General features: G+C 41.9%; 1 protein-coding gene across 6 annotated transcripts in view; it reads right to left on the bottom strand.

The window, feature by feature from the left end:
• Window positions 1-296: 296 nt before the first annotated feature.
• The window catches only part of zmiz1a (zinc finger, MIZ-type containing 1a), a 36,309-nt gene continuing 14,600 nt past the window's right edge, over window positions 297-22,005 (bottom strand). For 4 of the 6 annotated variants that reach the window (XM_044045692.1, XM_044045697.1, XM_044045695.1 and 1 more), the window contains 18 exons: window positions 11,560-11,695; window positions 10,030-10,144; window positions 9,677-9,897; window positions 9,119-9,320; window positions 8,680-8,961; window positions 8,417-8,596; window positions 8,189-8,257; window positions 7,528-7,693; window positions 7,297-7,438; window positions 6,789-6,999; window positions 6,557-6,662; window positions 6,233-6,393; window positions 6,059-6,126; window positions 5,813-5,881; window positions 5,431-5,714; window positions 4,887-5,083; window positions 3,765-4,046; window positions 297-3,346 (listed from right to left, as the gene is read on the bottom strand). In XM_044045692.1, the coding sequence (XP_043901627.1) occupies window positions 3,239-3,346; window positions 3,765-4,046; window positions 4,887-5,083; window positions 5,431-5,714; window positions 5,813-5,881; window positions 6,059-6,126; window positions 6,233-6,393; window positions 6,557-6,662; window positions 6,789-6,999; window positions 7,297-7,438; window positions 7,528-7,693; window positions 8,189-8,257; window positions 8,417-8,596; window positions 8,680-8,961; window positions 9,119-9,320; window positions 9,677-9,897; window positions 10,030-10,144; window positions 11,560-11,695 (2,999 nt within the window). In that variant the 3' untranslated portion in view covers window positions 297-3,238. Of the gene's footprint in view, window positions 3,347-3,764; window positions 4,047-4,886; window positions 5,084-5,430; window positions 5,715-5,812; window positions 5,882-6,058; window positions 6,127-6,232; window positions 6,394-6,556; window positions 6,663-6,788; window positions 7,000-7,296; window positions 7,439-7,527; window positions 7,694-8,188; window positions 8,258-8,416; window positions 8,597-8,679; window positions 8,962-9,118; window positions 9,321-9,676; window positions 9,898-10,029; window positions 10,145-11,559; window positions 11,696-19,233; window positions 19,270-22,005 lie in introns of all 6 variants that reach the window. The other 2 variants (XM_044045691.1, XM_044045693.1) reach the window with 2 other exon arrangements.

Below are 22,005 nucleotides of genomic sequence, written 5' to 3'. Positions count from 1 at the left end.
CATAATAATCATTAATTAAATACTATCATTACTGCAATTATAATCAAGGTATTGTTTACCATTTGTGACGAATCTTGTCTTACTCTCGGGAACTCGTGTGTCACTGGGAATCACAACGTTCATTTGTATTGATTGGTTTTGAATAAAAATAAGTGGAAATACACGACGAAATGGGTTATTTATTAACTATAACTTTTAAAATTCTGTCTATATTACGTAGGTGGGTATTTTATTTAAACACAATATATTGTTATTCATAGATACTGTACGTTGAAAGACACAGAAGCCGTTAAAACTGTGTTTCATCTGAATACATATTTATTAGATAAATATTAGGATGTCACATCATCTAACTACATACAGATTTGCAAGACTAAAAATCACAATGTTCTTCCGACCAGTTTAGAATATGAAATGATTGTGAATAGAATGTACAAAACCAAAGAGACAACTGCCACCTGTTGTGCCAATCACTTCAGATTGTACCTTATAGCATGTATATATATATATATATATATATATATAGTTTTGTTTGCCAAATTGAATAAAAATTATAAATTTGACAAAAGATTTTTTTTCTTACAAACTGTAAATTTGGAAACAACCCTTTTTCTTTTTTTCTTTTTTTACGAGCCGCTCAAAGCTCGATGTCTCCAATTATACCTCAAAAGGTTTGAATGATTTCGTAGCACCTTTATAAAGTACACAGGTAATAGAGAAATACACAGAAGTATTACACAAAAGAAAATTGTCCTTTTTTTTTATCTTTTTTTTCCTTTTATCTTGGAACCCCCCCACACGGAGAGGCACATAAAATATCTTACATAAATGAACAGGCGTGGTTAGAGAGGTCTGCACAGACGCAATCAAACACATTTTCCCAAGTCAATGTCTGACAGGAGGATGCAAGCTTTACAAATTCTAAATACACTATGCACATTCCCCCTGGAGAAAAAAAATGAATACATTTCTGTTTATGAGTCTCTATTTGTCATTTACATTATGTACACGATTCCCTTTCATCCCCGACCCTCAGCCACAACCCTTGTCCTTGTAATGTGAAGTAGGAGGATTATTAGATTAGGACATTATTAATTGCATTCAAATTTCAAAATCCTCACCTTTGATTTCTATAACGTCTGATATCAAACAGTTCAACATGTCGCTCGGGTTCACCTACACGTGATATCGTGAGCGGGTTACGGTTACACACTGTAGGGATAGAAAACCTCCCAATGCGGCAGTGCATTGTCTTTAACAAACATGAAAACAAACACAAACAACATCTGATCCCTCAACTGTGGTGATTTGATCAACTGTGAAGACAAGTGAAGCCATATTTTGGTTCAGATGGGGGGGTGGGCACGTAGACTTACAGCATACAGTATATTTTAAATTCTTTGACGGTACTGCATAAAACTGTGTAAACCAAATCATATCTGTGACGAAAAAAAACAATAACAACAAACATAATAACTTAAAACTTGAAACAAATGTGATGAAAATACACAAATCATAGTCACAATTTTCTTTTCTTTTAAGTATAGATATCAAAAAGCTCAATATTAGGCCTGGAAAACACATTTTTGCACATTCTCACTTTAAATAAAGAGGACGATGTCACTTGTGAATCCAATAATATTACAGATAAAATAATGATGTTTGTTTTGTTTTTTTTGTTGAGAAATTTGGACCTCTGATCTGCAAAATCCAAGCTGCGTTTATGAAATGAACCAAAACAACCTGCTCACTTTTTTTTGTTTTTTTGCTAATGCTTAGTCACAGGGTAATGGAAAAAAAAAACTGTACACAACACACACGCACGTTCTCAACACAAGTCCAGTGACAGTGCATATTGATCCATTCATGACAATGTTGGACTGATTGTAAGAGTGTGCGTGTGTGTGTGAGTGTCGTCTTTTGAGACATACAGTACCATGTAGTAGCGGTAATAGATAGGTACAGTGCTGTACAGTCACAAAGTATTCACACAGGGTATTTACAACAGCTCTGGAAACACTGTTGGGTCATGCAGGATGGGGTTTTTTTTACCCTCCAAAAATAAAAATGAAAAAGAAGACAGTCGGTACAATCAAAACATATGATTCTGATGTCAAAATGTTCGGCAGGACAACTTTGGTGACACAAATCTGATTAAAACCGTTGCGGGAAGAAGATAAAACATGTTTAAAAAGAGTATAAAAGAAAAAACAAAGAAAGAAAACAATAAATATCAAGACGAGAGAGAGAGAGAGAGTGAGAGAGACGATGATTTGATCAAGCATGAGTAGGCCGGACTAAGACAACGGGAGCCATTGGCACACATGCACTTTGTGAAGAAAAGCGGTGCAGGATTTGATGAGGAAAAGTGAGAACATTAGAAGAAAGACAAACTGGAGACTGGGAGGAGGAGAAGAAACAAACTTTCCTCTGCAGTCTCTCACATGCAGACAAAAGGAAACACAAACACACACACACACTACGAGATGTGCACTCCTTTACCTCTGCTGACACTGAAGGACATTTTCAGTTTATCCTGTCAGTGCACCGATTCCAGTTATTCAACTGTCTCACACACACACTCTAAAGTCTGGGCGTCAAAGGGCGTGGCATGTGCCATCATTTTGGAAGAACATATTTCAAACAGGATAAAAACTTTTTTTTGTTGTTGTTGTTGAGACAATTGTTTTTTCTCTACCACTTCTTTTTTGTTCCACAAAAGAAAAATTATAACTTAAAAAAAACAACAAACAAACAAACAAAACAAAGCGACAACACTTACCCTACGGTCTCCTCAGTGTTGTTACACATGACGATTATAGCTGCACAGTTTTCAGTTCAGAAAAGTCACAAATATCATATACGTATACAGTATATATAATATCACTTTAGTGCCCGCCAAAAAACATGGCTATAAATGGTGTGTTTGGAGTTCAGAGGCGGAGGAACTGGTGTGTGGAATCTTTACAGGAGGAGAGAAAGGGAGATCTGGGGACGAGCCACGGCGTTCCTGCGTTTTCTCCCGTCGGGGAGTCCCCACACACACACACACACGCAGGTGCTTGCACGTCACACACGGTCTGCCGCGAGTCTGTGTTTTGCGCGTGCGTGTGTGAGAGAGAGGGTGTGAGCACGGGAAGCTGCTTGAAGTGTCGGTGAAGTGTCTGTGGACGGACAGTCAAACACGTCACCGCTCCTGTCAGGCGCAGGAGGGTTTTGTGTGGAAGGAGAGAAGAGGCTAGTTGTTCTCAAAGAGGGAGAGAAGGTCGTCGTTGCTGTTGGTGGGAAGATCGGGAGGGTCCAGGTACGACAGTAACTCGTCTGGGTTCGCCAGCTCTGGAAGCAGCTGTGGGATTAAAGAGGTGGAAAGAATGAATGAGTAACAAAGGCTGAGGATATATGACTTACAAACATGCTTTTAAACTGAAAATTCTTCTAATTTAAAATGTTACCAAAGGCCTCTTGTTCTATGTGATGTGTTTGACTCGGTGATGAAGGCTTGATGTATTCAAAAGGTGAAACCTAACTGAGCAGCTTCATTAAATACACTTAAATGGTTTAGAAGAGAGAACCTTGGAGTTTCCTTATGCTCTCAAGTGTGTTCTGAGGCTTTTGTCAGCACACAGAAACACAGCGACCACAGTCGAGTCTGAGAGTCAGACACAAACAGAGCAAACACAGCCAAGAAGATGAGAGCGGCCGCAGCAGAGAATGTTAGCTGGTAACAGGAAGCTGCTGGCGCACACAAAGCACGACACACTTACATCCAAAGAGGGTTCGGGCATGTCCTGGGCTCCCTGACCCATCTGCCCATCTGAGGAGGGGTTAAAGTTCAGATCGCCGTGCGGGTGACTGTTCTGCCCGGGCTGCTGCGGCTGCGGATGAGGCTGCGGCTGGCGGTGCGGCTGCGATGGCTGACCACTGTGATGCAAGGGCGGCCCTGACTGGCCGCTGTGATGCAAAGGCAGCCCTGCTTGGCTGCCATGGTGCGGAGATGCATGCAAGCTCTGCTGCATGGGGTTATGGGACTGATCAGAGTGAGACATCTGGAGGTGCGAGAGAGATGGAGAGTGAAAAATAGGGAGGAGGAGGAAAGATAGTGAATGAGTGACGGGGGAAGAGTGTTATAGAAGAGGGGAAGAAGGAGAGGAGGGGGGGGAACGTGAAATGAGTTCCAGCGTGAAAAATATGGAACGGGCCTTTATAAATGGAAGCTGTGATCAGCAGACATGTACAGCTGCAACATCATACGGTGACATGAGCATGTGAGCATGACTGAGCACACATGCTGGCTGCAGGCAGAGGCTGCGCCGCATTCAGAGAACAAATCTGAGGCTTTTGTTTTAGTGTGGCATCAACTGTACGGAGATTTTCTTCAAATTATACTAAAGTTAACAGTAAATGACTAAGATTTAAACCAACTGTATTGTACGCTCACTTTAACAGGGACACCTGCTTGGATGCTCGTAAACACAAATATGCAAACAGCCAATCATGTGGCAGTAACGAGCTGCGGAAGTTAAACCCCAGAATCACAACGGGAAACAAAGATGATTTTTGCATGGTTGTTGGTGTCAGAGTATTTCAGAACTGCTTGATCTATTGAGATTTTCATGCACAACCATCTCTGGGGTTTACAATGACGGGCAGAGAAAGAATCTAGTCAGCAGGTCAGATTTGAATGACCAGATTGGTTCGAGATAACAGAAAGGCATTAGTAACTCAACTAACCACTCATTCCAACCAGGCTCTAATCTCACACTATGCATCTGGAACAGTTATTATTTACTTTACTTTGAAACTATGTTGTGTTGAAATCCACACCAAGTGTCACTGCTGTCACTATTCTCATAATTGTACTTCATTGGTATTTCAACCACACTTACTGCATCGTTCATGCTGTGGCTTAGAGGCTTGTCCTGGGAGAGGAGTCCACCAGGTCCGTCTGGAGGGTGCGAGAGCTGAGGCCCATGGATGAAGTCACTCATAGGGGGACCTCCACCACCTCCACCTCCGACAGCTCCACCACCAGACGGGTTCCCGTGAGGGAAGTCAAAGCTTCCTTGGCTGTGGTAAGTGTTGCCTTGAAGGATAAAAGAAAACCTTCAGTTGAAAAGGCTAAACACAGTTTTGGTCTTATTGCCCGAGTCCTTTGCTTTTGCGACAAAAAAAAAAAAAAGGTTGATGTTGTCAAAGTGATTATTTAACAGGATGTAACACGAAGTTGCACTTTTTTCCTCATGAGAGACATTTATCAGAGCAGTAAGCTGACAACTTTTTAAAAACCTGTTCAGCTTAAAATCCTCCTTGAGGCTGTGTCTTTGTTTAATGCACCAGAGAAATGTTCCTGTAGTAAAATGCAAATCAGCTCACTCTCCTTAAAGAAGAAGAACTTTGGTTTTCATCTACACAGCAGGATTTTTGTCTTACCTGCTCCTGGGTAATCTCCGCCGTTGCCACTTGAATGTTGACCCGGGTGCGATGGGTAAGGACTGGGACCCGGACCAGAGCCGGGTCCAGATCCTGGGCCGGGACCAGGTCCTAGCTGTGCGATCATGTCCATCACATTGGGCATGGTCATCTGACTGGGGCTCATGGTTTTAAAGCGCTTGGCCAGTGGTCCATCAGGGTCCTCTTTGATGTGTAGCTCAGACTTTATGGGGACGGGTCGCCAGCTACATGTCGGGTCTATAGTGACCTCCTCAAACTCTGAACTGTGCGACGAGAGAGAGAAGGTTTTTGATGATGAGGTTTTTGTCATTAAAAAAATGTTTAACATTTAGCTAGTAAAAGAAAAAGAGAAGGAACTTACTTCTGTATGGCATTGAGGATTCCCCACATGTACTGGTCCACCTCCAGACCTTCTAATAATGCCGTTTTACTGAAAGGAGGAAAAAATATTACATGTTATCTATCAATAAGGTTTCCTTTGTAGCAATCCAGATTTACAGATCTGATCCAGATCCATTTATTTACATTTTGCTGAGAGGTTATTTTGGGATTTATTAAAAATAACACTAAATATATCCTGATTTCTGTCCTTTTAGATTGAACTTACTTGCACACAGGACACCTCCATGTCCCCCTCTCACAGTTGAGCTGTAAGTACGACTCCAGATCGAAACACTGTGGGGAAAAAACACACAGACACTAATTAGAGTCGTCTTTTCCTTCTTACATCAACACCAGTTTTTTTTTTATCAAAAACAAACGCAGTTTCTTTAAATCTAACCTGGACATGCTTGCAGTCATGCCCTCGTGCCGGTAGCTGGATGCGTCTGAAGGTAATGGGGCATTTCAGCGACACTTTGATGGCCGTCTGCTCCACACCATCTTCCCCATTGAGCGTGGTGTTTCCTGCCGAGGCCGCCACACTGCTGAAGTTCCTCTTAACTGTGGAGAAGAAGTGTTTGCAGATAGAGGGTGAACATTTGCAGTTGGACCGAGATCAAGATGAATATTTAAAAGTGAGTTGTTGAGAGAAACAGATGTGTGCCGTTGTAATTAAGATGTACTTATGCATATTAACCACACAAAGAGACAAAATGAGTCATACTCTTGGTGATGCAGTGTTCTGCAGGAAGGAGTCTCTTCTTCAGGAGCCCCTGGAGGACAGAGCGCACAGATGGTCTGTGGACCAACTGCAGCACAAACAGGTGGGACTGGAAAACAACACCAAAACATGAAAGAAATCTTGTGTTTATTCCCCCACATATATAAATAATCTGTATCACCAAAGCTGTGATGTTTTCCAAGGGAAAAAGTATATGATATAAATGTGTACTCACACAGCAGCAGGCAGTGACTGTAATCTGGATGGTGTTTCTTCCAGGTTGGCATACGTGCTTCAGGTGCAGGGGTTTGTGGGAGGTTTTGTTGTCTCCCCGCTCTATGGTGAGGGGCGTGGCGTTGACGCTGACCTGGACGGAGGCGGGCCAGTTGGTGTTCATCTGCCTGTCTTCATGGTGGTAGCACTTAAACTGCAGCTCAAGGTCTGACCTGTGAGAGGAACGGGACGAGAAAAGTCAGCGGTTAACGACGTAACCCAGAAAAAACGTAGGAAATAAAGGAAATAATATGCAATTCATTAACAGCCGAGCTACACATTCATGTTATGATATTTTTACATACAGGGTAAACAAGAAAACTCATCATTTTGATACTGTACAGGATAAAAAGACCAGAAGATGCCTCTAAGACAGAACATCTAAAGAAAAACAGTTAAATTGTAGAAATGTCATGACTCTACACTAATTGGAGCAAATCTATAAATGGAGGTCTGTCTAGTGGTCTTACCTCCACATGAGGGTCTGATGGACGGAGGGTCGAAGGTGGAAGACGTGGTTACTGACAGCAAGGTTGTGCTCCAAGCGGAACGGCTCCAGCACCACTCCATCTCTGACTGGGAAAGTCAGCCTCAGCTCCTCATTGGGGTTAGCTGGAAGAGAGGAAAAGACGTTGGATGAATTAAGAGGCGTAAGGACATAAAAGCAAATCAGTGTCTCACACGACTGCTGGTGTACTTACTCGGAGGTGGCGGAAGTGCCGTCATATTTGGTTTCATATCGGGGGGAAACGGAGGTTTCACATCCTGGTTGGGCGACAGGTATGGAGGAATACTACTTCCCGGGGTCATGGGGGGTGTGGGGTTACCAGGTACAGGGGAGTGGGGGTAGTTACCAGGCCTCGGAGGCTGTGAGAGAAAATAGTACCATAATAAAAACAGCAGTTTAACACACTTCACATGTACCAATTAAATGAAGCTCAAAGTTCTTGGTGTTTCCCCATTAATATTTTATTTTATTAACTTTATTAACTATTTACTGATATCTGTTGAATATCCAGGATTTTCTTTAGCTGTAGAATCCACTTCTGAAACATTTCATTTTTATTCAAACTGAAACCCGCTGCAGCCGTCCTTCTTTACTTGTGCTATGTTGCTGTTATGATTCTACCCTTACCTCCATCAGATTTGATGTGGAACTAATTAGTTCCTGTGCACGACGTGGTGTTATTGTCAGGTGACACAAGGATAAAACACCACTGTGCTGACAGAACCAGAGTGAGTGTCATGTGGAGCTGATGGCTTAATCCACATAATGTGAACTACTTTGGTCATGACTACAGCTACACCTCAGCTTTAACAAAAAAACTAAATGTGTTTTTGAATAAAAAAGTGAATACACACCCCGTTGCCTTGACCGTAGGAGTATCCACCTCCAGAGAAGTTGGTGCTCTGACCATTGAAAGGCTCTTGCTGTAAGTGAAATAAAAATCTGTTATATTTTTTGATTTAGTTTTTAAAGGCAGATATCATGTAGTTTGTTTTTGTTTTTTTACAAAGAAGAAAATGGCCTTGAGGAAGAAGATGCTAAAGAAAGTGGTAGAAATGGATCTATTGTGTGACACAACAGACCTTGTAATACTGGCCCATGGGCATGCTGGGTGGGTACTGTCCCTGGCTCTGCTGCCCGGGCATCCTCTGACCAGGGTAATTAGGAGAGGGGAGCGGCCTCGAGGCATTTGATGTGGGATACTGCCCCTGCTGTGGGGGGAACTGGCTGTTTGGCCCGTATTGCTGACCCCCGTAACTTGCCTGGAACACAAATTAGACAGGAAAGGATGTAGAACACATGGTTTTGTTGTAAATGGGCAGCTAAGACTCATGTGTCCATTTACCTCGCCAGGATACGGCCTCTTCATCCCCTGCATGGGCATCGCCTGTCGCGGCCCTCCAGGATACCCTTGCTGTGGCATCCTCTGGCCATGAGCTCCAAAAGGCCCCATGCCTGGAGTTCTTGCCTGGCTCATGCCCATAGGAGGGCCACTCATGTTAGGGTTGCTCATTGCCGATCCCATGGTGGCTGGATTCATTCCTCCAGGGGGGCCTCGTGGGCCTGGCTGGTTCATGAACTGACTATTGTAGGCTTGAGCAGGGCCCATTTGGAACGACGAACACATCTGGAGGCAAAACAGCAGGTTTTAAGCACCAACTAATGATTATTCTGGGTCTACAACAGGTGGCTGGATTAAAGGTTCCCATGTATATTAGTATGTTACAGCCTATTCAGGTAAGTGGGTACAGCTGTGAGCGCGATGGCAGATGTGTGTGTTGTACCTGTCCATACTGGTTGATATCTTTGTTCTGTGTTTCCTGCAGAGCCGCTACCGTGGCTGTTGCCGTGGCCGTTGCCGTAGCAGCAGCCGCGGCAACAGCAGCTGCTGCAGCAGCGGCAGCTGGCTGAGTGAAGTCACCAGGAGGACGTGTGTGGGAGGTCATTCCCATACCTCCTGGTGGAGCATTGGGGCCCGCAGAATAACTGTAAGAAACAGATTAGATTAGATTACTTTTTTTAAAATTATTATACTACATTTATTTGCTCAGTTTCTTAAAAGGTCCAGTGTGTCACATTTAGGTGGATTTATTGTCAGGCATTGCATAAACTACCCATAAATATCTTTGTGTAAGTGTATAATCTCTTTAAAATATAAACAGTTTCAATTGCGTATCCTTAGAATAAGGCTTTTAAGTGAACTTTGGGCAAGGGCTTTCCTTTACAAAACAGCTTTTCACATTTCAAACCTGAAGTATATTAATAATTATTTCTAGAAGAGTCCTCATTTTTGTTACAATCTGCACCAATCAGGTGTCACTGAGTCATATGCAGCCTCTTACCTTCCGCTGTATCCTCCGGGACCACCAGGATAACCAGGTCTGCCGTACATGCCCTGCTGCATGTATTGTTGATTGGAACCTCCTTTGTTTGGGAACTGTTGCTGCTGAGCACTGAACTGAGGTGAGTTGAGTCCTGCTGCACTGTTAGACATGCCTGACCCCATAGGGTTACCTCCAGGATTCATGGGGTTATTGCTGTTCACCATTGGGTTTCCCAGAACCTGGATTTAACAAAGCAGCGTACGAGATCGACGATAAATTTAAGATTGAATAATTATTTCTTTCAAAAAAAGCAGAGATCGACTGTCATGTTATTGCAGAGTGCAAACTGCCGATGCACGGACATACAGTACCTGACTCTGTGACGTGTTGGTCACGCCCCACACGGTTGTAACCACAGACAATGAACCAGGGGGCTGGTTGGTGTTTTGTTGCCAGGGGACAGAGTCATAGGGAAATGATCCATCACTGCAAAGTAGATCAAAACACATGATGTGACCTGGAAGTTTCATTTAGCTGCGAAAAGAGTCAACTGAAAGTCAAGTCCATCCAAGACTAAACTTGTTAGTTCATTTGAAATGTTAGGGTACTCAAATCAATAAGCAATAATGACCAGGACTCCCTGGAAGAAGAGATCTTGTATCTCAATGGGATCTTCCTGGCTAAATAAAGGATAAATATTAATAACACCTGTTCAATGTGTGCCTGTTTTGAGTCGATATCTGCAATTCTACCAATATCTCTTGCAATTCTTATCCAAATACAGCCAAAGTCAGCACTGCACACACTGGTGCACATAGTAAGTCACCTGCCAAGTTCAAGACAGCTATGCAATTCACAAGCAGACAGACAGTTCTTTTCAGTCAGGATGTCTGCCTGTAGAAATCCCCAAAAGAGCTAAAAACGAGTTCCAAGTCCACACTTAACAGTAAAGGTGAAATATGACACAATTATTTCTTTGTTGGAATGTTTTTGGACGAGAAAAGAGAGGAGTGTTAATGTTATGCATGTTATGTTATAAAAAATATTATAGTTTGTAAGACATAATAAACAAGTTAAATCATCATGGGAGGCATGTGACCAGGGGAGTGAGAAGGAACTGCTGTTTTTGGACAGCAGCCCGCTTCTTTGCCGAGAGGTTAACTCGTGGAATGAACGGCATGTTCAATATTTCCTCATAAAGGCAAAACATTATCCCATGATCCTCAGCCGAAGCAAACAGGACTCTTGGCCAAATCCAGAGAGCCTCGTCGTTAGAGAGAGCTGGGCATGAGCACACAATGTTCTCCAGAAACATTACTTCACAGCTCACTTCCCTGCTGGATCATCCCATCTTCCCCTAAACACCTGAGCGACCACTCATAGTTGTGGGTTAGTGGTTCTTAAGGTGCACGTGTTTTGATGAAGAGAAATAATGAGGTAGCATTTCAGAAAAAATAAACCCTTAATGACACTTTAAGTTTAACATTTGTTTACTAATGTATCATCTCAACATTTGAGAGAAAAGGCAGAGAACTAAGACATAGAATGTGGTACAGTGAGCCACTTTTGTCAAATAGTCCAAAATCATCACATAAATTATTTAAATGCTCAAAATCCATGGATGCATTTGATGTGTGATACATTTAGTGGGGGATAGAAACAAATCAGAAGCAGTACGAGGCTAATTTATTCAAAGTAAGTGACTCATCTACTGATTTACAGTTGCACTTCATTTAATTTATGCATCACAGTATCTTTCCCTTGATAGTCCTCGTGTATTATGAGCTTAATTTCATTGGAGAGATATGAAAGAAGCATAAACCTTGAACAGCAATAGGGATATCTATGGAATTCTTTTGATTTAAGTGACAGGAAATGTCTCAGAGAGACGCCCCACTGACCTGTGTGTGAGGCCGGGCTTCATGCTGCTCATGCTGGGCTGCATTTGGACTTTCCCCGGCGGTTCGTTCTGCCGGTTCTTCTGGTGACGCAGCAGGAGGAGGCGACCAAGCTCCTCGCACCACGACGACAGCAGGGCTGCGAGGAAAACAAACACAAACACGCACATACGCACATGTGTCAGTCTCTTCTGAGCTTTGAACTGTGTCATTTATTAAAATGTGTGTTTAAGGTTCAGTGTGTGAATAATGACATAAAAAAAACAAACAACTCAGGTTTACGGCCTCACTTGTGGCAAATAAATTAACCCTGTGTATTGTGTTCAGAGCCATTCAGCCTGCAGTTATTGCTTTAACCTTAAGGGGGCACCCATACTCAATAAAACCCACAGTGAATTATTGAATGACTCTATCTGAAGTGTGAAATGTGAACTGAAATATACCACAGAAGGGGACAGACTGAAATGAAGTGAGACAGCCAGACAGAGATAGAACAGATATGATCTTTGCAGCAAGTGAGAAACTGTCATATCGTTACTCTCTTCCACTTCCTCCACTCGACACCACCACTATATTCATCTCCACACTTCCTATGTACTGTCAACCGTCCAAGGACTGTGCACTGCTCTCATCCTCTTAATAAAGACAAAGGTGTCTTTTTTTTTTGTACCAGTCATCTTGTTTTGTGAACCACTTCACTGTCTCACTGAAATGAATCAGAGTTGTGTGTCACTTAGTCTGGCGGGTGTTGTTTAGTCAGTTAAGAAAATGAAAGGCTACAGTGTTCACTTCTGAAATGAGTGATTTAAGATGCTGTGTACACCCAGATGCACCAGTTTTTTTAAGGAGCGACATTTTACAATGTGCACAGCACTTTCTTGAAAAACTGCATCTTGAATCTTAGGTTTAAAAGCCCATTGCGTAACATTTGTGAAGGTTTATTAACAGAAATTGAATATACTACAAATAAGTACTGTACAGTTCTATGAGCGTATACTTTGTTAGCCTTAGTGTTTAAAGAGGGGCCTTGTTTTCTACCGGGGCAGCCATGTTTCTGCAGCAGCCTGGAAGGACACAACCAGCATATGGAGGCGAAAGCTTACTACGCAAACCAAGAAGAACAACATTTCTGGTATGTGAAGGCCTCCACAGTTCCCTGATGTGGTTTGCAAGCGGAGGGTTGAGCTGAAGAGTCCTCACTTTTTAGGCTGCAACTGAGGAATATTTTTCTTATAATTGTTTAATACTGCTGATTATGATTATGTTATGCTGATTATGTTTGCACTTAAATAAGCGCTTGTTTGGTCCACACAATGGCAGAAAACCTCACAATGATGACATCCTCAAACGTCTCGTTTGTCCACAAACCAAAAATGATTCCGTTCCAATGATGTATTGAGTTACAGAGCAAAGAAACCAGAACATTTCACATGTAAGAAGGTGAAAAATAAGATTTCAATCTGCAGCCTCATCACTAATTCTTACACACTGGATGTTTAAATAGTGAATGACACTGACAGTTGAAAATGCACTGTGAGATGAGTGAAAGAGACCACAAACAATGAATGTACGCAATTGAAAGTGCCTTTTTGTCTAATTGCCTTATTGTAATTCATAACATCCATGTTACCACGACATTAAGACAGTAGTTTGTATTGGCGGAGCTAACGGTACACTGTATTTTCTGAATGACAGCAATCTGATCTAACATGTTGAATTTTCAAAGAAAGAAAAAAGAAAAGAGGAGAGAGAGGATGAAGAAGAAGAAGAAACAGAAGAGGGAAGGAGTGTTTAGGCTTTCCTCTGGAGGGTGGAGAGAGCCAAGCCTCCTAGTTAAAGAGGAATTATTCCACCCTGCCATTACAGAGAGCTTATCTTCCCACTAAATCACCACCTCCACACAGAGGGACTGTCTCCTCAACTGGCAACCCACCATTTAGACCTAAAGATCAGCTCCAAGCACAAATGATGGAGTCACAGTCTGAGAGGGAGAGCGAGATGGAGAGGCTATGGAAGAGAAAAGAGAGCGGCGGTGACTTATCGCATCAGTGTGGCCACAAGACGCTGAACATAACAAGTTGCCAAGGCAGAAGTCATTCATAATAGAGCGAGGTGCCACTCTGGGTATTGTGCATATTTAGCAAGTTTAGTGCAGCGTACGTGACCTTATTTTCACCCCTGCCAACACCATCAAACACCCGCAGCCAAGCCACACTGCACTGCACTGCACTGCACTTTCTCTCACTTGGTCTCTTCAGTCTGCATAAATACCCTTCGCACGTACGCCACACACCCACATTCCACTCCGTATTTTTACATTTTCTGTTGACAACTCTAATACTGATTCACATCCATCTGTCTCAACTGTTATTAGTGTTTTTTTGTTAACTTCACAAAAAGGGATAAACACATAATGCACGGGCATGACCTACTGCACGCCTATTTCCTCTCACCCCTTTCATCTTCCCATTTTGTCCCGTTTCATTCACACCACAGCCCGTGTGGTTATATCGTGCACTTTCTTTCAAAAGAGCCACCACGCTGGAGACAAGCCGGGGGCAAAATGGCTGTTAAACACCTTCATTCACTCTACACTGTCTTTGTAGTGACCCAAATCTTTGTGAGTTTCTATTCCAGGACTGATTTAAAACTTCGTATAAAGACACCATCACTATATGACTCCTAACAGGCGAGTTGAAAGAGATCAGTTCAGAAAAAAACAAAAGTTTGAATGTTAAATTGTGAGTTTTGTCTTACCACCGTGGATCAACTCGCAGCTCTGTGTCATACTGATATTGTGTTGATATAAAGGCTAAAGCATCTCTCTCCTCCACTGCCGAGGATTAGCCACAACTTCATGTTTTTCCTTGATTACAACGCAAATAATATCATATTGTATAACAACTGTTTCTGCCCGTAGGGGGGAAAAAAACAAGTTCAGCTGGACGTTAAATGTTCATCACAATATTTATGTCTTTAAATATTTACAAGAAATGCTACTCCCATCTTACAGCAATAACAAGTGTATTTTGAAAGTTCAGAGAAACTGCTGTTGATTCCACACAAACCCACTAATTCAAGATATAGATATAGATTCTACGGATTTAAATTGCCGGCAGTTCCATAACTCAGTGTTGTAATGTAACAAAGTACAAATACTGCAACTGCAACTTTTACTTTTAATCCACTACATTTCCACTAAATATATATTTGTTGCTCATTACTATCAAATAAAATCAGAAGAAGAAGAAGGTAGATAGTCTGTATTTATATTGCACCTTCTCGTCTAGATGATCTTGCCATTCACCCATTCACACGCATAGGACACACAGACTAGCAGAGTCAGGAATAGAACCCACAACCTTCCAATTCAAAGACTACCACTGAGCTACCATGGCTCAATCCTGACTCCTCCTCACTTTTTTTTAATACTTTTACTTCTAATACCTAAGTACACTTTATATCAGAAAATGACTTTTGATACTCAAGTACAGTAAATGTCATATAGTAATATTATATAAAAAAAGTGACTTCAACTTCTACCAAAGTCATTTTCTGGTAAGACTACTTTTACTCAAGTATCCCTTTTAGCTACTTTACACATAGACTACACATAGACTACTCTATACAAGATGTGATTTTCCTTTACAGACCATTTAAGAACATTTGACGATTGTTTGTGATGTCATTTGAGGGTAGATTCTTACCAAACATTTTATGGAAATATACTTGGATGATTCACAAAAAAAATCATATTGATTTGGTCGAAAACTGTTGCTAACAGAAGGGAAAACTTCAAGACAAACCTCCTCGGTGGAGATAAAAGCTGAAAGCTGATCTCAGAAGCACTCACTGACCTCTCCTCCTTGAACTGCTCCATTTCTTCGAAGCTGTGGCTCTTTTTTAATGGGGGTAATGCCCAAAGACATATGGGGCCTCCTCACTTGAGCCATATTTAACACTGTACGGCTGACTGATAACACAAAAACCCTGGCTCATTCTCACCTCACCTCCGCCCCTCAGGGAGCAGCAGGGAGAGAGTGAGCCATGGTAACAGGCTGCAAGGCCCATTAACTAATGACAGAGTGTGTGTACAAGTCCTCTTTTACAAGGAAACCCCAATGCTAATTGCTATGAGCGCTGACAGTCGTGTGTAGCGAGGGCCTTCTGCTGCCGAGAGCACATCATTTGCCAGGTAAAATCACCACAGCCTGCAGACTATCTCCTTCCCAGCATAATTCAGTTAGCCACATGAGCGTGAACCCACTTTGTCCATTCACACCTGACATGTTTTAAAGCCCCAGATCCGCCAAACTGGTACATCAGGATTCTGACTGTGACACCGTCGCCTCTCTGTGAACCTTCTAAAGCAGGCGGCTAATACTCTGCTCTTTCAGTGGCGTTGCATAAGTCAGGAGCAGAAGGTTTGTCACAGTGCCTGACAATTGACGCATGTGAGCCAAGCTGAGCAAAAAAAAACACGCTTTTAGCATAATTTTTAGCTTCAGCCAGCAAAAACTCAAACTCACTGTAATGGTCATATTCTGTGCCATGGCATGACAAACGCCAGAGATGAAGTGAGAGCCCCCACTCGCACCCATTTAATGGGTTCACATCATTTTTTATTCTCTCCTGCAACCACACACATCCTCTGTGTTAAAAGGGGCAGCAGAGCCCTTTTGCATATTAACAGTGACATATGATATAAGAACAAAAACCATAAGAATAAACCGGCGGAGTCAGCATCTAGCGACGGTGAGCCGGTGCTCAGTAAGTTTACTGAATAAAAAGAAAACAAATACTGGGATATCACCTAATTGAATATCTCTAATCTTGTTGGATGTGCAGCGTGATGTGAAGGCTCACATTGACTGGATACAGGTTCAAAAACTATCATTAAGATGCAAATTACTCACACTAAAGTCCTTATATATCTACCATCATCTCAGATCCTCAGCTAATATCTTAGATTCTTTAGCAGTGGCCAGAACAGAAGCATTTAACACTAACTCACTAACTAAAAAAAGGTGCAACAACAATGTGTATACTTTGAGAAACAGAGAATTAATGAGGCTCCAATATTTACATATATGGTGTCAACAACAGATGTTTTTGGATTTGTGCAATTGAGAGACTCAACAGAAGAGACGAGGTCAGAACAACTATGATTTTTGTGAGAGTGAATACAAACAAAATCTCTGCTTTTTTTGAAGGGACACAGCGCTCTAGATAAAAGCAAAGTTAGAGGTGGAGTTCAAAAACCAAATAAAGAATGGTATTACATGAGGGAAGACACAAATACACCTGCTGGAATAATTTTACTTGATTTACTATGCCGCCCAAAATAAAAAAGCATGGAGACTAACGGCTTACGCAGTTTTCTGGATCTGCACGAAATGTTAATGCCGTTGTTCAAAAATACTTTGGGATATGAAATACCAAACACCTGCCCCGTGATCTATCTTGACGTCGTCTGTATGTGACTTTTACTTGCAGCAAGTAAGAAAGCCATAACTGAATAAAACCAAAAAAAACTGGGTTAATGCAGCCACAGATGCTGTAAATCATCAGTGGCATTTTTATCATGGAAAAGTTGAGATTTCTTTTAAAGATGTATGAACAGAAATGGAAAATGGAACATTTATACAAGACATGACACAAACAGATAATGGCATGTATAAAATACTGACATAGTGGATGTTCAAACTATTACCCCATTGTTCTTAATACTCGTATTTTTATCGATTTGTGTTATTTACGTTACTATTTGCTGTGTTGTATTTTTCTGCTATTTTCTTTTTGGGCATTTTGAAGCTTTTACTGAGAAGACGATATCATGACAGGAGAATGGAAGACACGCAGCAACGGGGCCAGAAGTGAAATTGCAGCAGCTGTAAAGTCCTGTAGCTTCAGTTTTTGCTTTAACCTTTACTAAAAAAAGTTTTTCTTTGTGACACAGGTGAAATTGAGCAAGGGAGAAGTTAATCTGCTTCCTCCTCTAAAAAAAATGACATTACTGATAAGACAAGTGAGATACAGTGTGTGTTGCTGATATGATATCAAGCGGCACCTGAAGGGCTCAACTCCTTTTATTGCCTTTTCAAATGTGCGTTTTAGGTGCTACATCCCAGGTACCTGCTGTAGATGGTGCGTCTGATTGTTTGGAGGACGCATTTTACAAAACATGGAGGAAATGTGCATGTGCAATTCCCACGACCCTGAAATGTCACTGTGCTTGTTCTTTTCCCCCCTCTGATGTAGACAGCGCCGACTGCAAAGTTTTAACAAAAGCGTTTCTGTGTCATATCCCTCATGAGCATCGTGTTGAATGTGCAAAATTTCATTTATCTACATAAATAGAGATAAACCGTCACATTAAATGCACGTCTCCGCTCTCAACATCTAAACATAGTTCATCAACTGTGGTCCTAAAGTGACCCAAAAAAAAAATCTGGCTCACAGCAAACCTGGTCGTTTGATGGCGACATGTACATGCAGCTCTGCGGAGGTTTTAATTGATCACAACACAGACAAAAGAGAAAATACTACACTTTCTGAGCATGAACACTGCAGCACTAGACACAGAAGCCTTCTGAGAGAATGTGTGGGATGATGAAAAGAAGCAATTTATAATAGATATCAAAGGCAGAAGCAGGTACAACACTGGCAAGTAGGTCTGTGCTCTGTGGTGTACAAAATATTATGCAAAAGACAAATATGGAGGGATATAAATCCTGGAAAAAATATAAAAAAAAATAAAGTCATGCTTTTAGCAGGAATGTAATGGAAGCCATTTAAGCAGTCAATGATATCCCCCTTCCTGCCTCCTCTCTGTTCAGCAAACTTCTTTCAAGAAAAGAGCATATCAAATGGGCTTTAGTCTCAACAGCTTGAAGGCAGAACAACTCAAACATGCCCTGCAGAGAGACAGCGCCGTGTCAGAAATCACACTCAATCAAAACGAAAACAAAAAAAAAACGAATATGAGACGGCCTCTAATTTAAAGCTGCAGTGCGTAACTTTTGGTGATTTTGTTGTTGAACAGAAACCATGTCACACTATTTGTTTGCTGCGTCCTTCATATAAAAATAGGCTCATACTGACTATCGGAGGGAGCGTTTGTGTGTATACACCAGCTCCACAGGGGCGGGCGGGGACAAGAAGCGCTTAACCTGTGAAACTGCTGAATGACCAGGTTGTTTTGAGCAGAAGAATTCTCTTCTAAAACTTTTCGTGGGAACTTTGTGTTTTCAGTGATACTTCAACCTGTTTTGCGGCCACAATGTTGCTGTTGCCTCCTTCTGTTTTGACATGGGAACACTTCCTGTGTGCAGCGCAAGAATGTCCCCCGGGGCAAGACAAATTTTTATCACCGCTATACTGAGAAAGACAGAGAGTCACGGCACTGTGTGAACTCATTTTGGAACGTTCAAAAAAAGTTACGCACTACAGTTTTTAAGATTTTCTACAATCCTTTCTCTTTTCTCATTTGTATTGATAAACCAGCGCAGTATTCTCATCTGCCTGGTTTCAAAGAATTTCATCCACATCCTCTGGCAGTGCACTAGACATGAGGATGGAGGGGGGAAGAGGATGGATGGAAGGATGCTAAACAAAAAGAAAATGTGGGTCACAAGCCAAGGAGATGGTGCAGCCCAGAAGGGAGGGTAGCTCTACCTGAGTCACTCTGACATCTCCTGCAGGTGCTGGTTTCTGTGGGGTTCAAATTACACATTTTTAAACGGGGCAGAGTCATAAGAATCAGCATTAACACCAAACATAATGCAGTACGACGGCTCGAGCTGACTTAAGGTGCAAAATGTCGGTATTCGGGTAGGACATGTGGGTTCTCTGTGTTGCATGTGGCCACAAAAACAACAACAAACACAATCTGTTACATTAATATTGCACTGAGGGGGCGTGGCTTCTCTGAGCTGGACTGAGAATCACTTCTGTGCATAATATTTGTAGCGTTATTACATGTGCATTCTCACCAGTCACATACTCAGATTTCCTGTCCTGTTATGCAAGAAGTACGGCACAACAACGCACAAACACGATGACGCTAAGCTCATCTTAACTGTTCATTATACGATGTTTCCACATTTATTTGGGAATGACAAATATTCAACGCTATCTGACAATTTATTTATAATGGAAAGCGCTTTTCGCTCCCACAAGTGATACATAAGTTCAGTTCTCAAGTCTCATGTGATGTCACTGTGTCGAGTGACCAAATATACAATATCAGTTACACAGCACTTTGGGAATGGAATATGAATTTCAGGTGCATCTGGGTCAGTCGAGTCAAAAGCCTGGGGTCATGACCTTCCACATCTGTATCAGAGAACTGTCACAACTCAAAATGATCCCTATGTGTGATCACGCGGCCGTAATCGTCCACATCTCAGCTACACACGTAGCAAATATGCACAGCTACATCCAAAGGCCTGTAAAATGAAACAGGGAATTTACATATTTACACACACCATGTGGACACAAGTATGTGCACGAGGCAAAAAAAGAAGCAAAATAAATATGGACACTGAGCTCTCGGCTCTGCGTGTAAACAAACAGTCAGTGCCTTGGCTTTGTGACGACGCGCTTCTACAGTAAAAGTGCATCACGCAGCGAGGGAAGAATGTCAGAGAACAGCAAGCCATGAATGAACAGTTCTTATCGGCCATGCGCAGCTCCGCACTACTTCAGGGGAAATAGTAAATATCACATACCAAATTATAATCAGACACGCTACTTGTTGCAACTTCCACAATGTGTCTTTCCTCTCACACTGTGAAGTGAAAATTAAATCACGAGAAAAAACACACAATCAAGAATTCACAGAGTTTGAGAAATACGATTCCCTGTGGCTGCTGTTAGATAGTAGATGAAAAAGTGATGAAATCCTGGCTACAGTACAGGAGATTTACCAAAGAGATCATTTATAGAATATTGGTCTTGAGATGTCGTCAAAACCGTTTGACTAGAGCACTAAATAGATATGGGAGTGATTAACAAGTACCACATATTTTTTTTCCCCCATTCTTTCAGGATGTGTTTTCAAAAACACATCCTGAAAGGATAATGTATTGCCTGGAGCACTGGGAACTCCACCCTCACTGCTAACAATACTTGACATCGGTTTGTCTTAACAGCAATTCCTTCCTCCATTCTCGAGCAAAAATCTAACACAATGTCACTGGGCCACTTTGGGATGTGAGCATGTCGATGATTTACAGAAAAAAAAAAGAAAAAAGTGCAACAACACATGTAGGCCGCACACATACAGTGTGAAGTCAAATGTCATGAATGAGTCACTAAATGGCCTGATGGGGAAGTACACAGAGTGCAGACACAGGAGGTCACTGGAGTGCAGAGAGTCAGCAATACAAAGAAAGCCAGAGAGAAAGGAGGAAGGCCGGAGGGGCCGAGCGGCTGTGTGTGGCTGTGAGATTGAGGATGCAGACGGTTTGGGTGGTTTACACTCAGCTCCAGCGAACAGGAAGTGCTGCGGCTCCATGCCTGCTCACTGAAAGCCATATTGTGTTATAGTATTCTCTGCATAGGTCAGCGAAAACATTCTGTTACTGCTCGCGAGAGCCACGTGCTAATTGAGCTGTCAGTTTTATGGCTGGATTAAACACTGAATGAATTAACACTGATTGAGTGCCCTTCACTTGTCCACAGGAAGGAAGTGGTGTTTCCTCTCCATGTGGCACCTTTCTCAACAAGAGGTACATGCAAAATATACAGATATAAACAAAACAAGGCCTTTCTGTGCAGTGATCTTACTGCATTGTCCTTCAAAGATTACACTCATCCACAGGTCAACAACTTAAAAAAAAGAAACACTGGAAAAGTGGGTCATCTCCTCCCTTCACATTGACGCGCACGTGTACAATGCTGTCAAAAACCTTCACATCAACAACAATGGAAATGAATCTGACAGTCGTTTACCTGTTTACATGTAATATTGTTTTTCTTCCACCTCTGCAAGAGCTACAGTGTAACATCACAGTCACAACGTACGCTTGTGCACACTGAACACAAGACAAAGACAACAACAGCGCTCACGATTAGCCTCTGAGAGAACAGCATGTGGGTCAACCTGTGGTCAGCTGATCTGTCCTGATACCGTCCTCTGTGAGTGGACAGTGCTTAAGCACAAGTGTCTACAGTTACAACAGGCAGAAGTCAATGTCACAGTTTCACAGTTGTGAAAGTAGATTTGAATGTCGATGATTTAAGAGGAAGCTCGATACTGCTTGGTTGCTTGGTCTCATGCAAAGACACTTAAATTTGATACTAAATGTGTTTTTTTTTTTGTTTTTTTGCAGAGATACATGGACACATGGACAGCAGCCACATACTCAGACGACATTATAATGAGTGACATTTATTTCCTGGACACTGTAACCTTGACCTAACATGAACAAACCCTATTTTGAC

The sequence above is a fragment of the Solea senegalensis genome, linkage group LG15, assembly GCF_019176455.1.
Source record: "Solea senegalensis isolate Sse05_10M linkage group LG15, IFAPA_SoseM_1, whole genome shotgun sequence".
Taxonomy (NCBI): Eukaryota; Metazoa; Chordata; class Actinopteri; order Pleuronectiformes; family Soleidae; genus Solea; species Solea senegalensis.
Note: the sequence above shows the minus strand (reverse complement) of the source record. Positions and strands in the feature narration are given on the sequence as shown.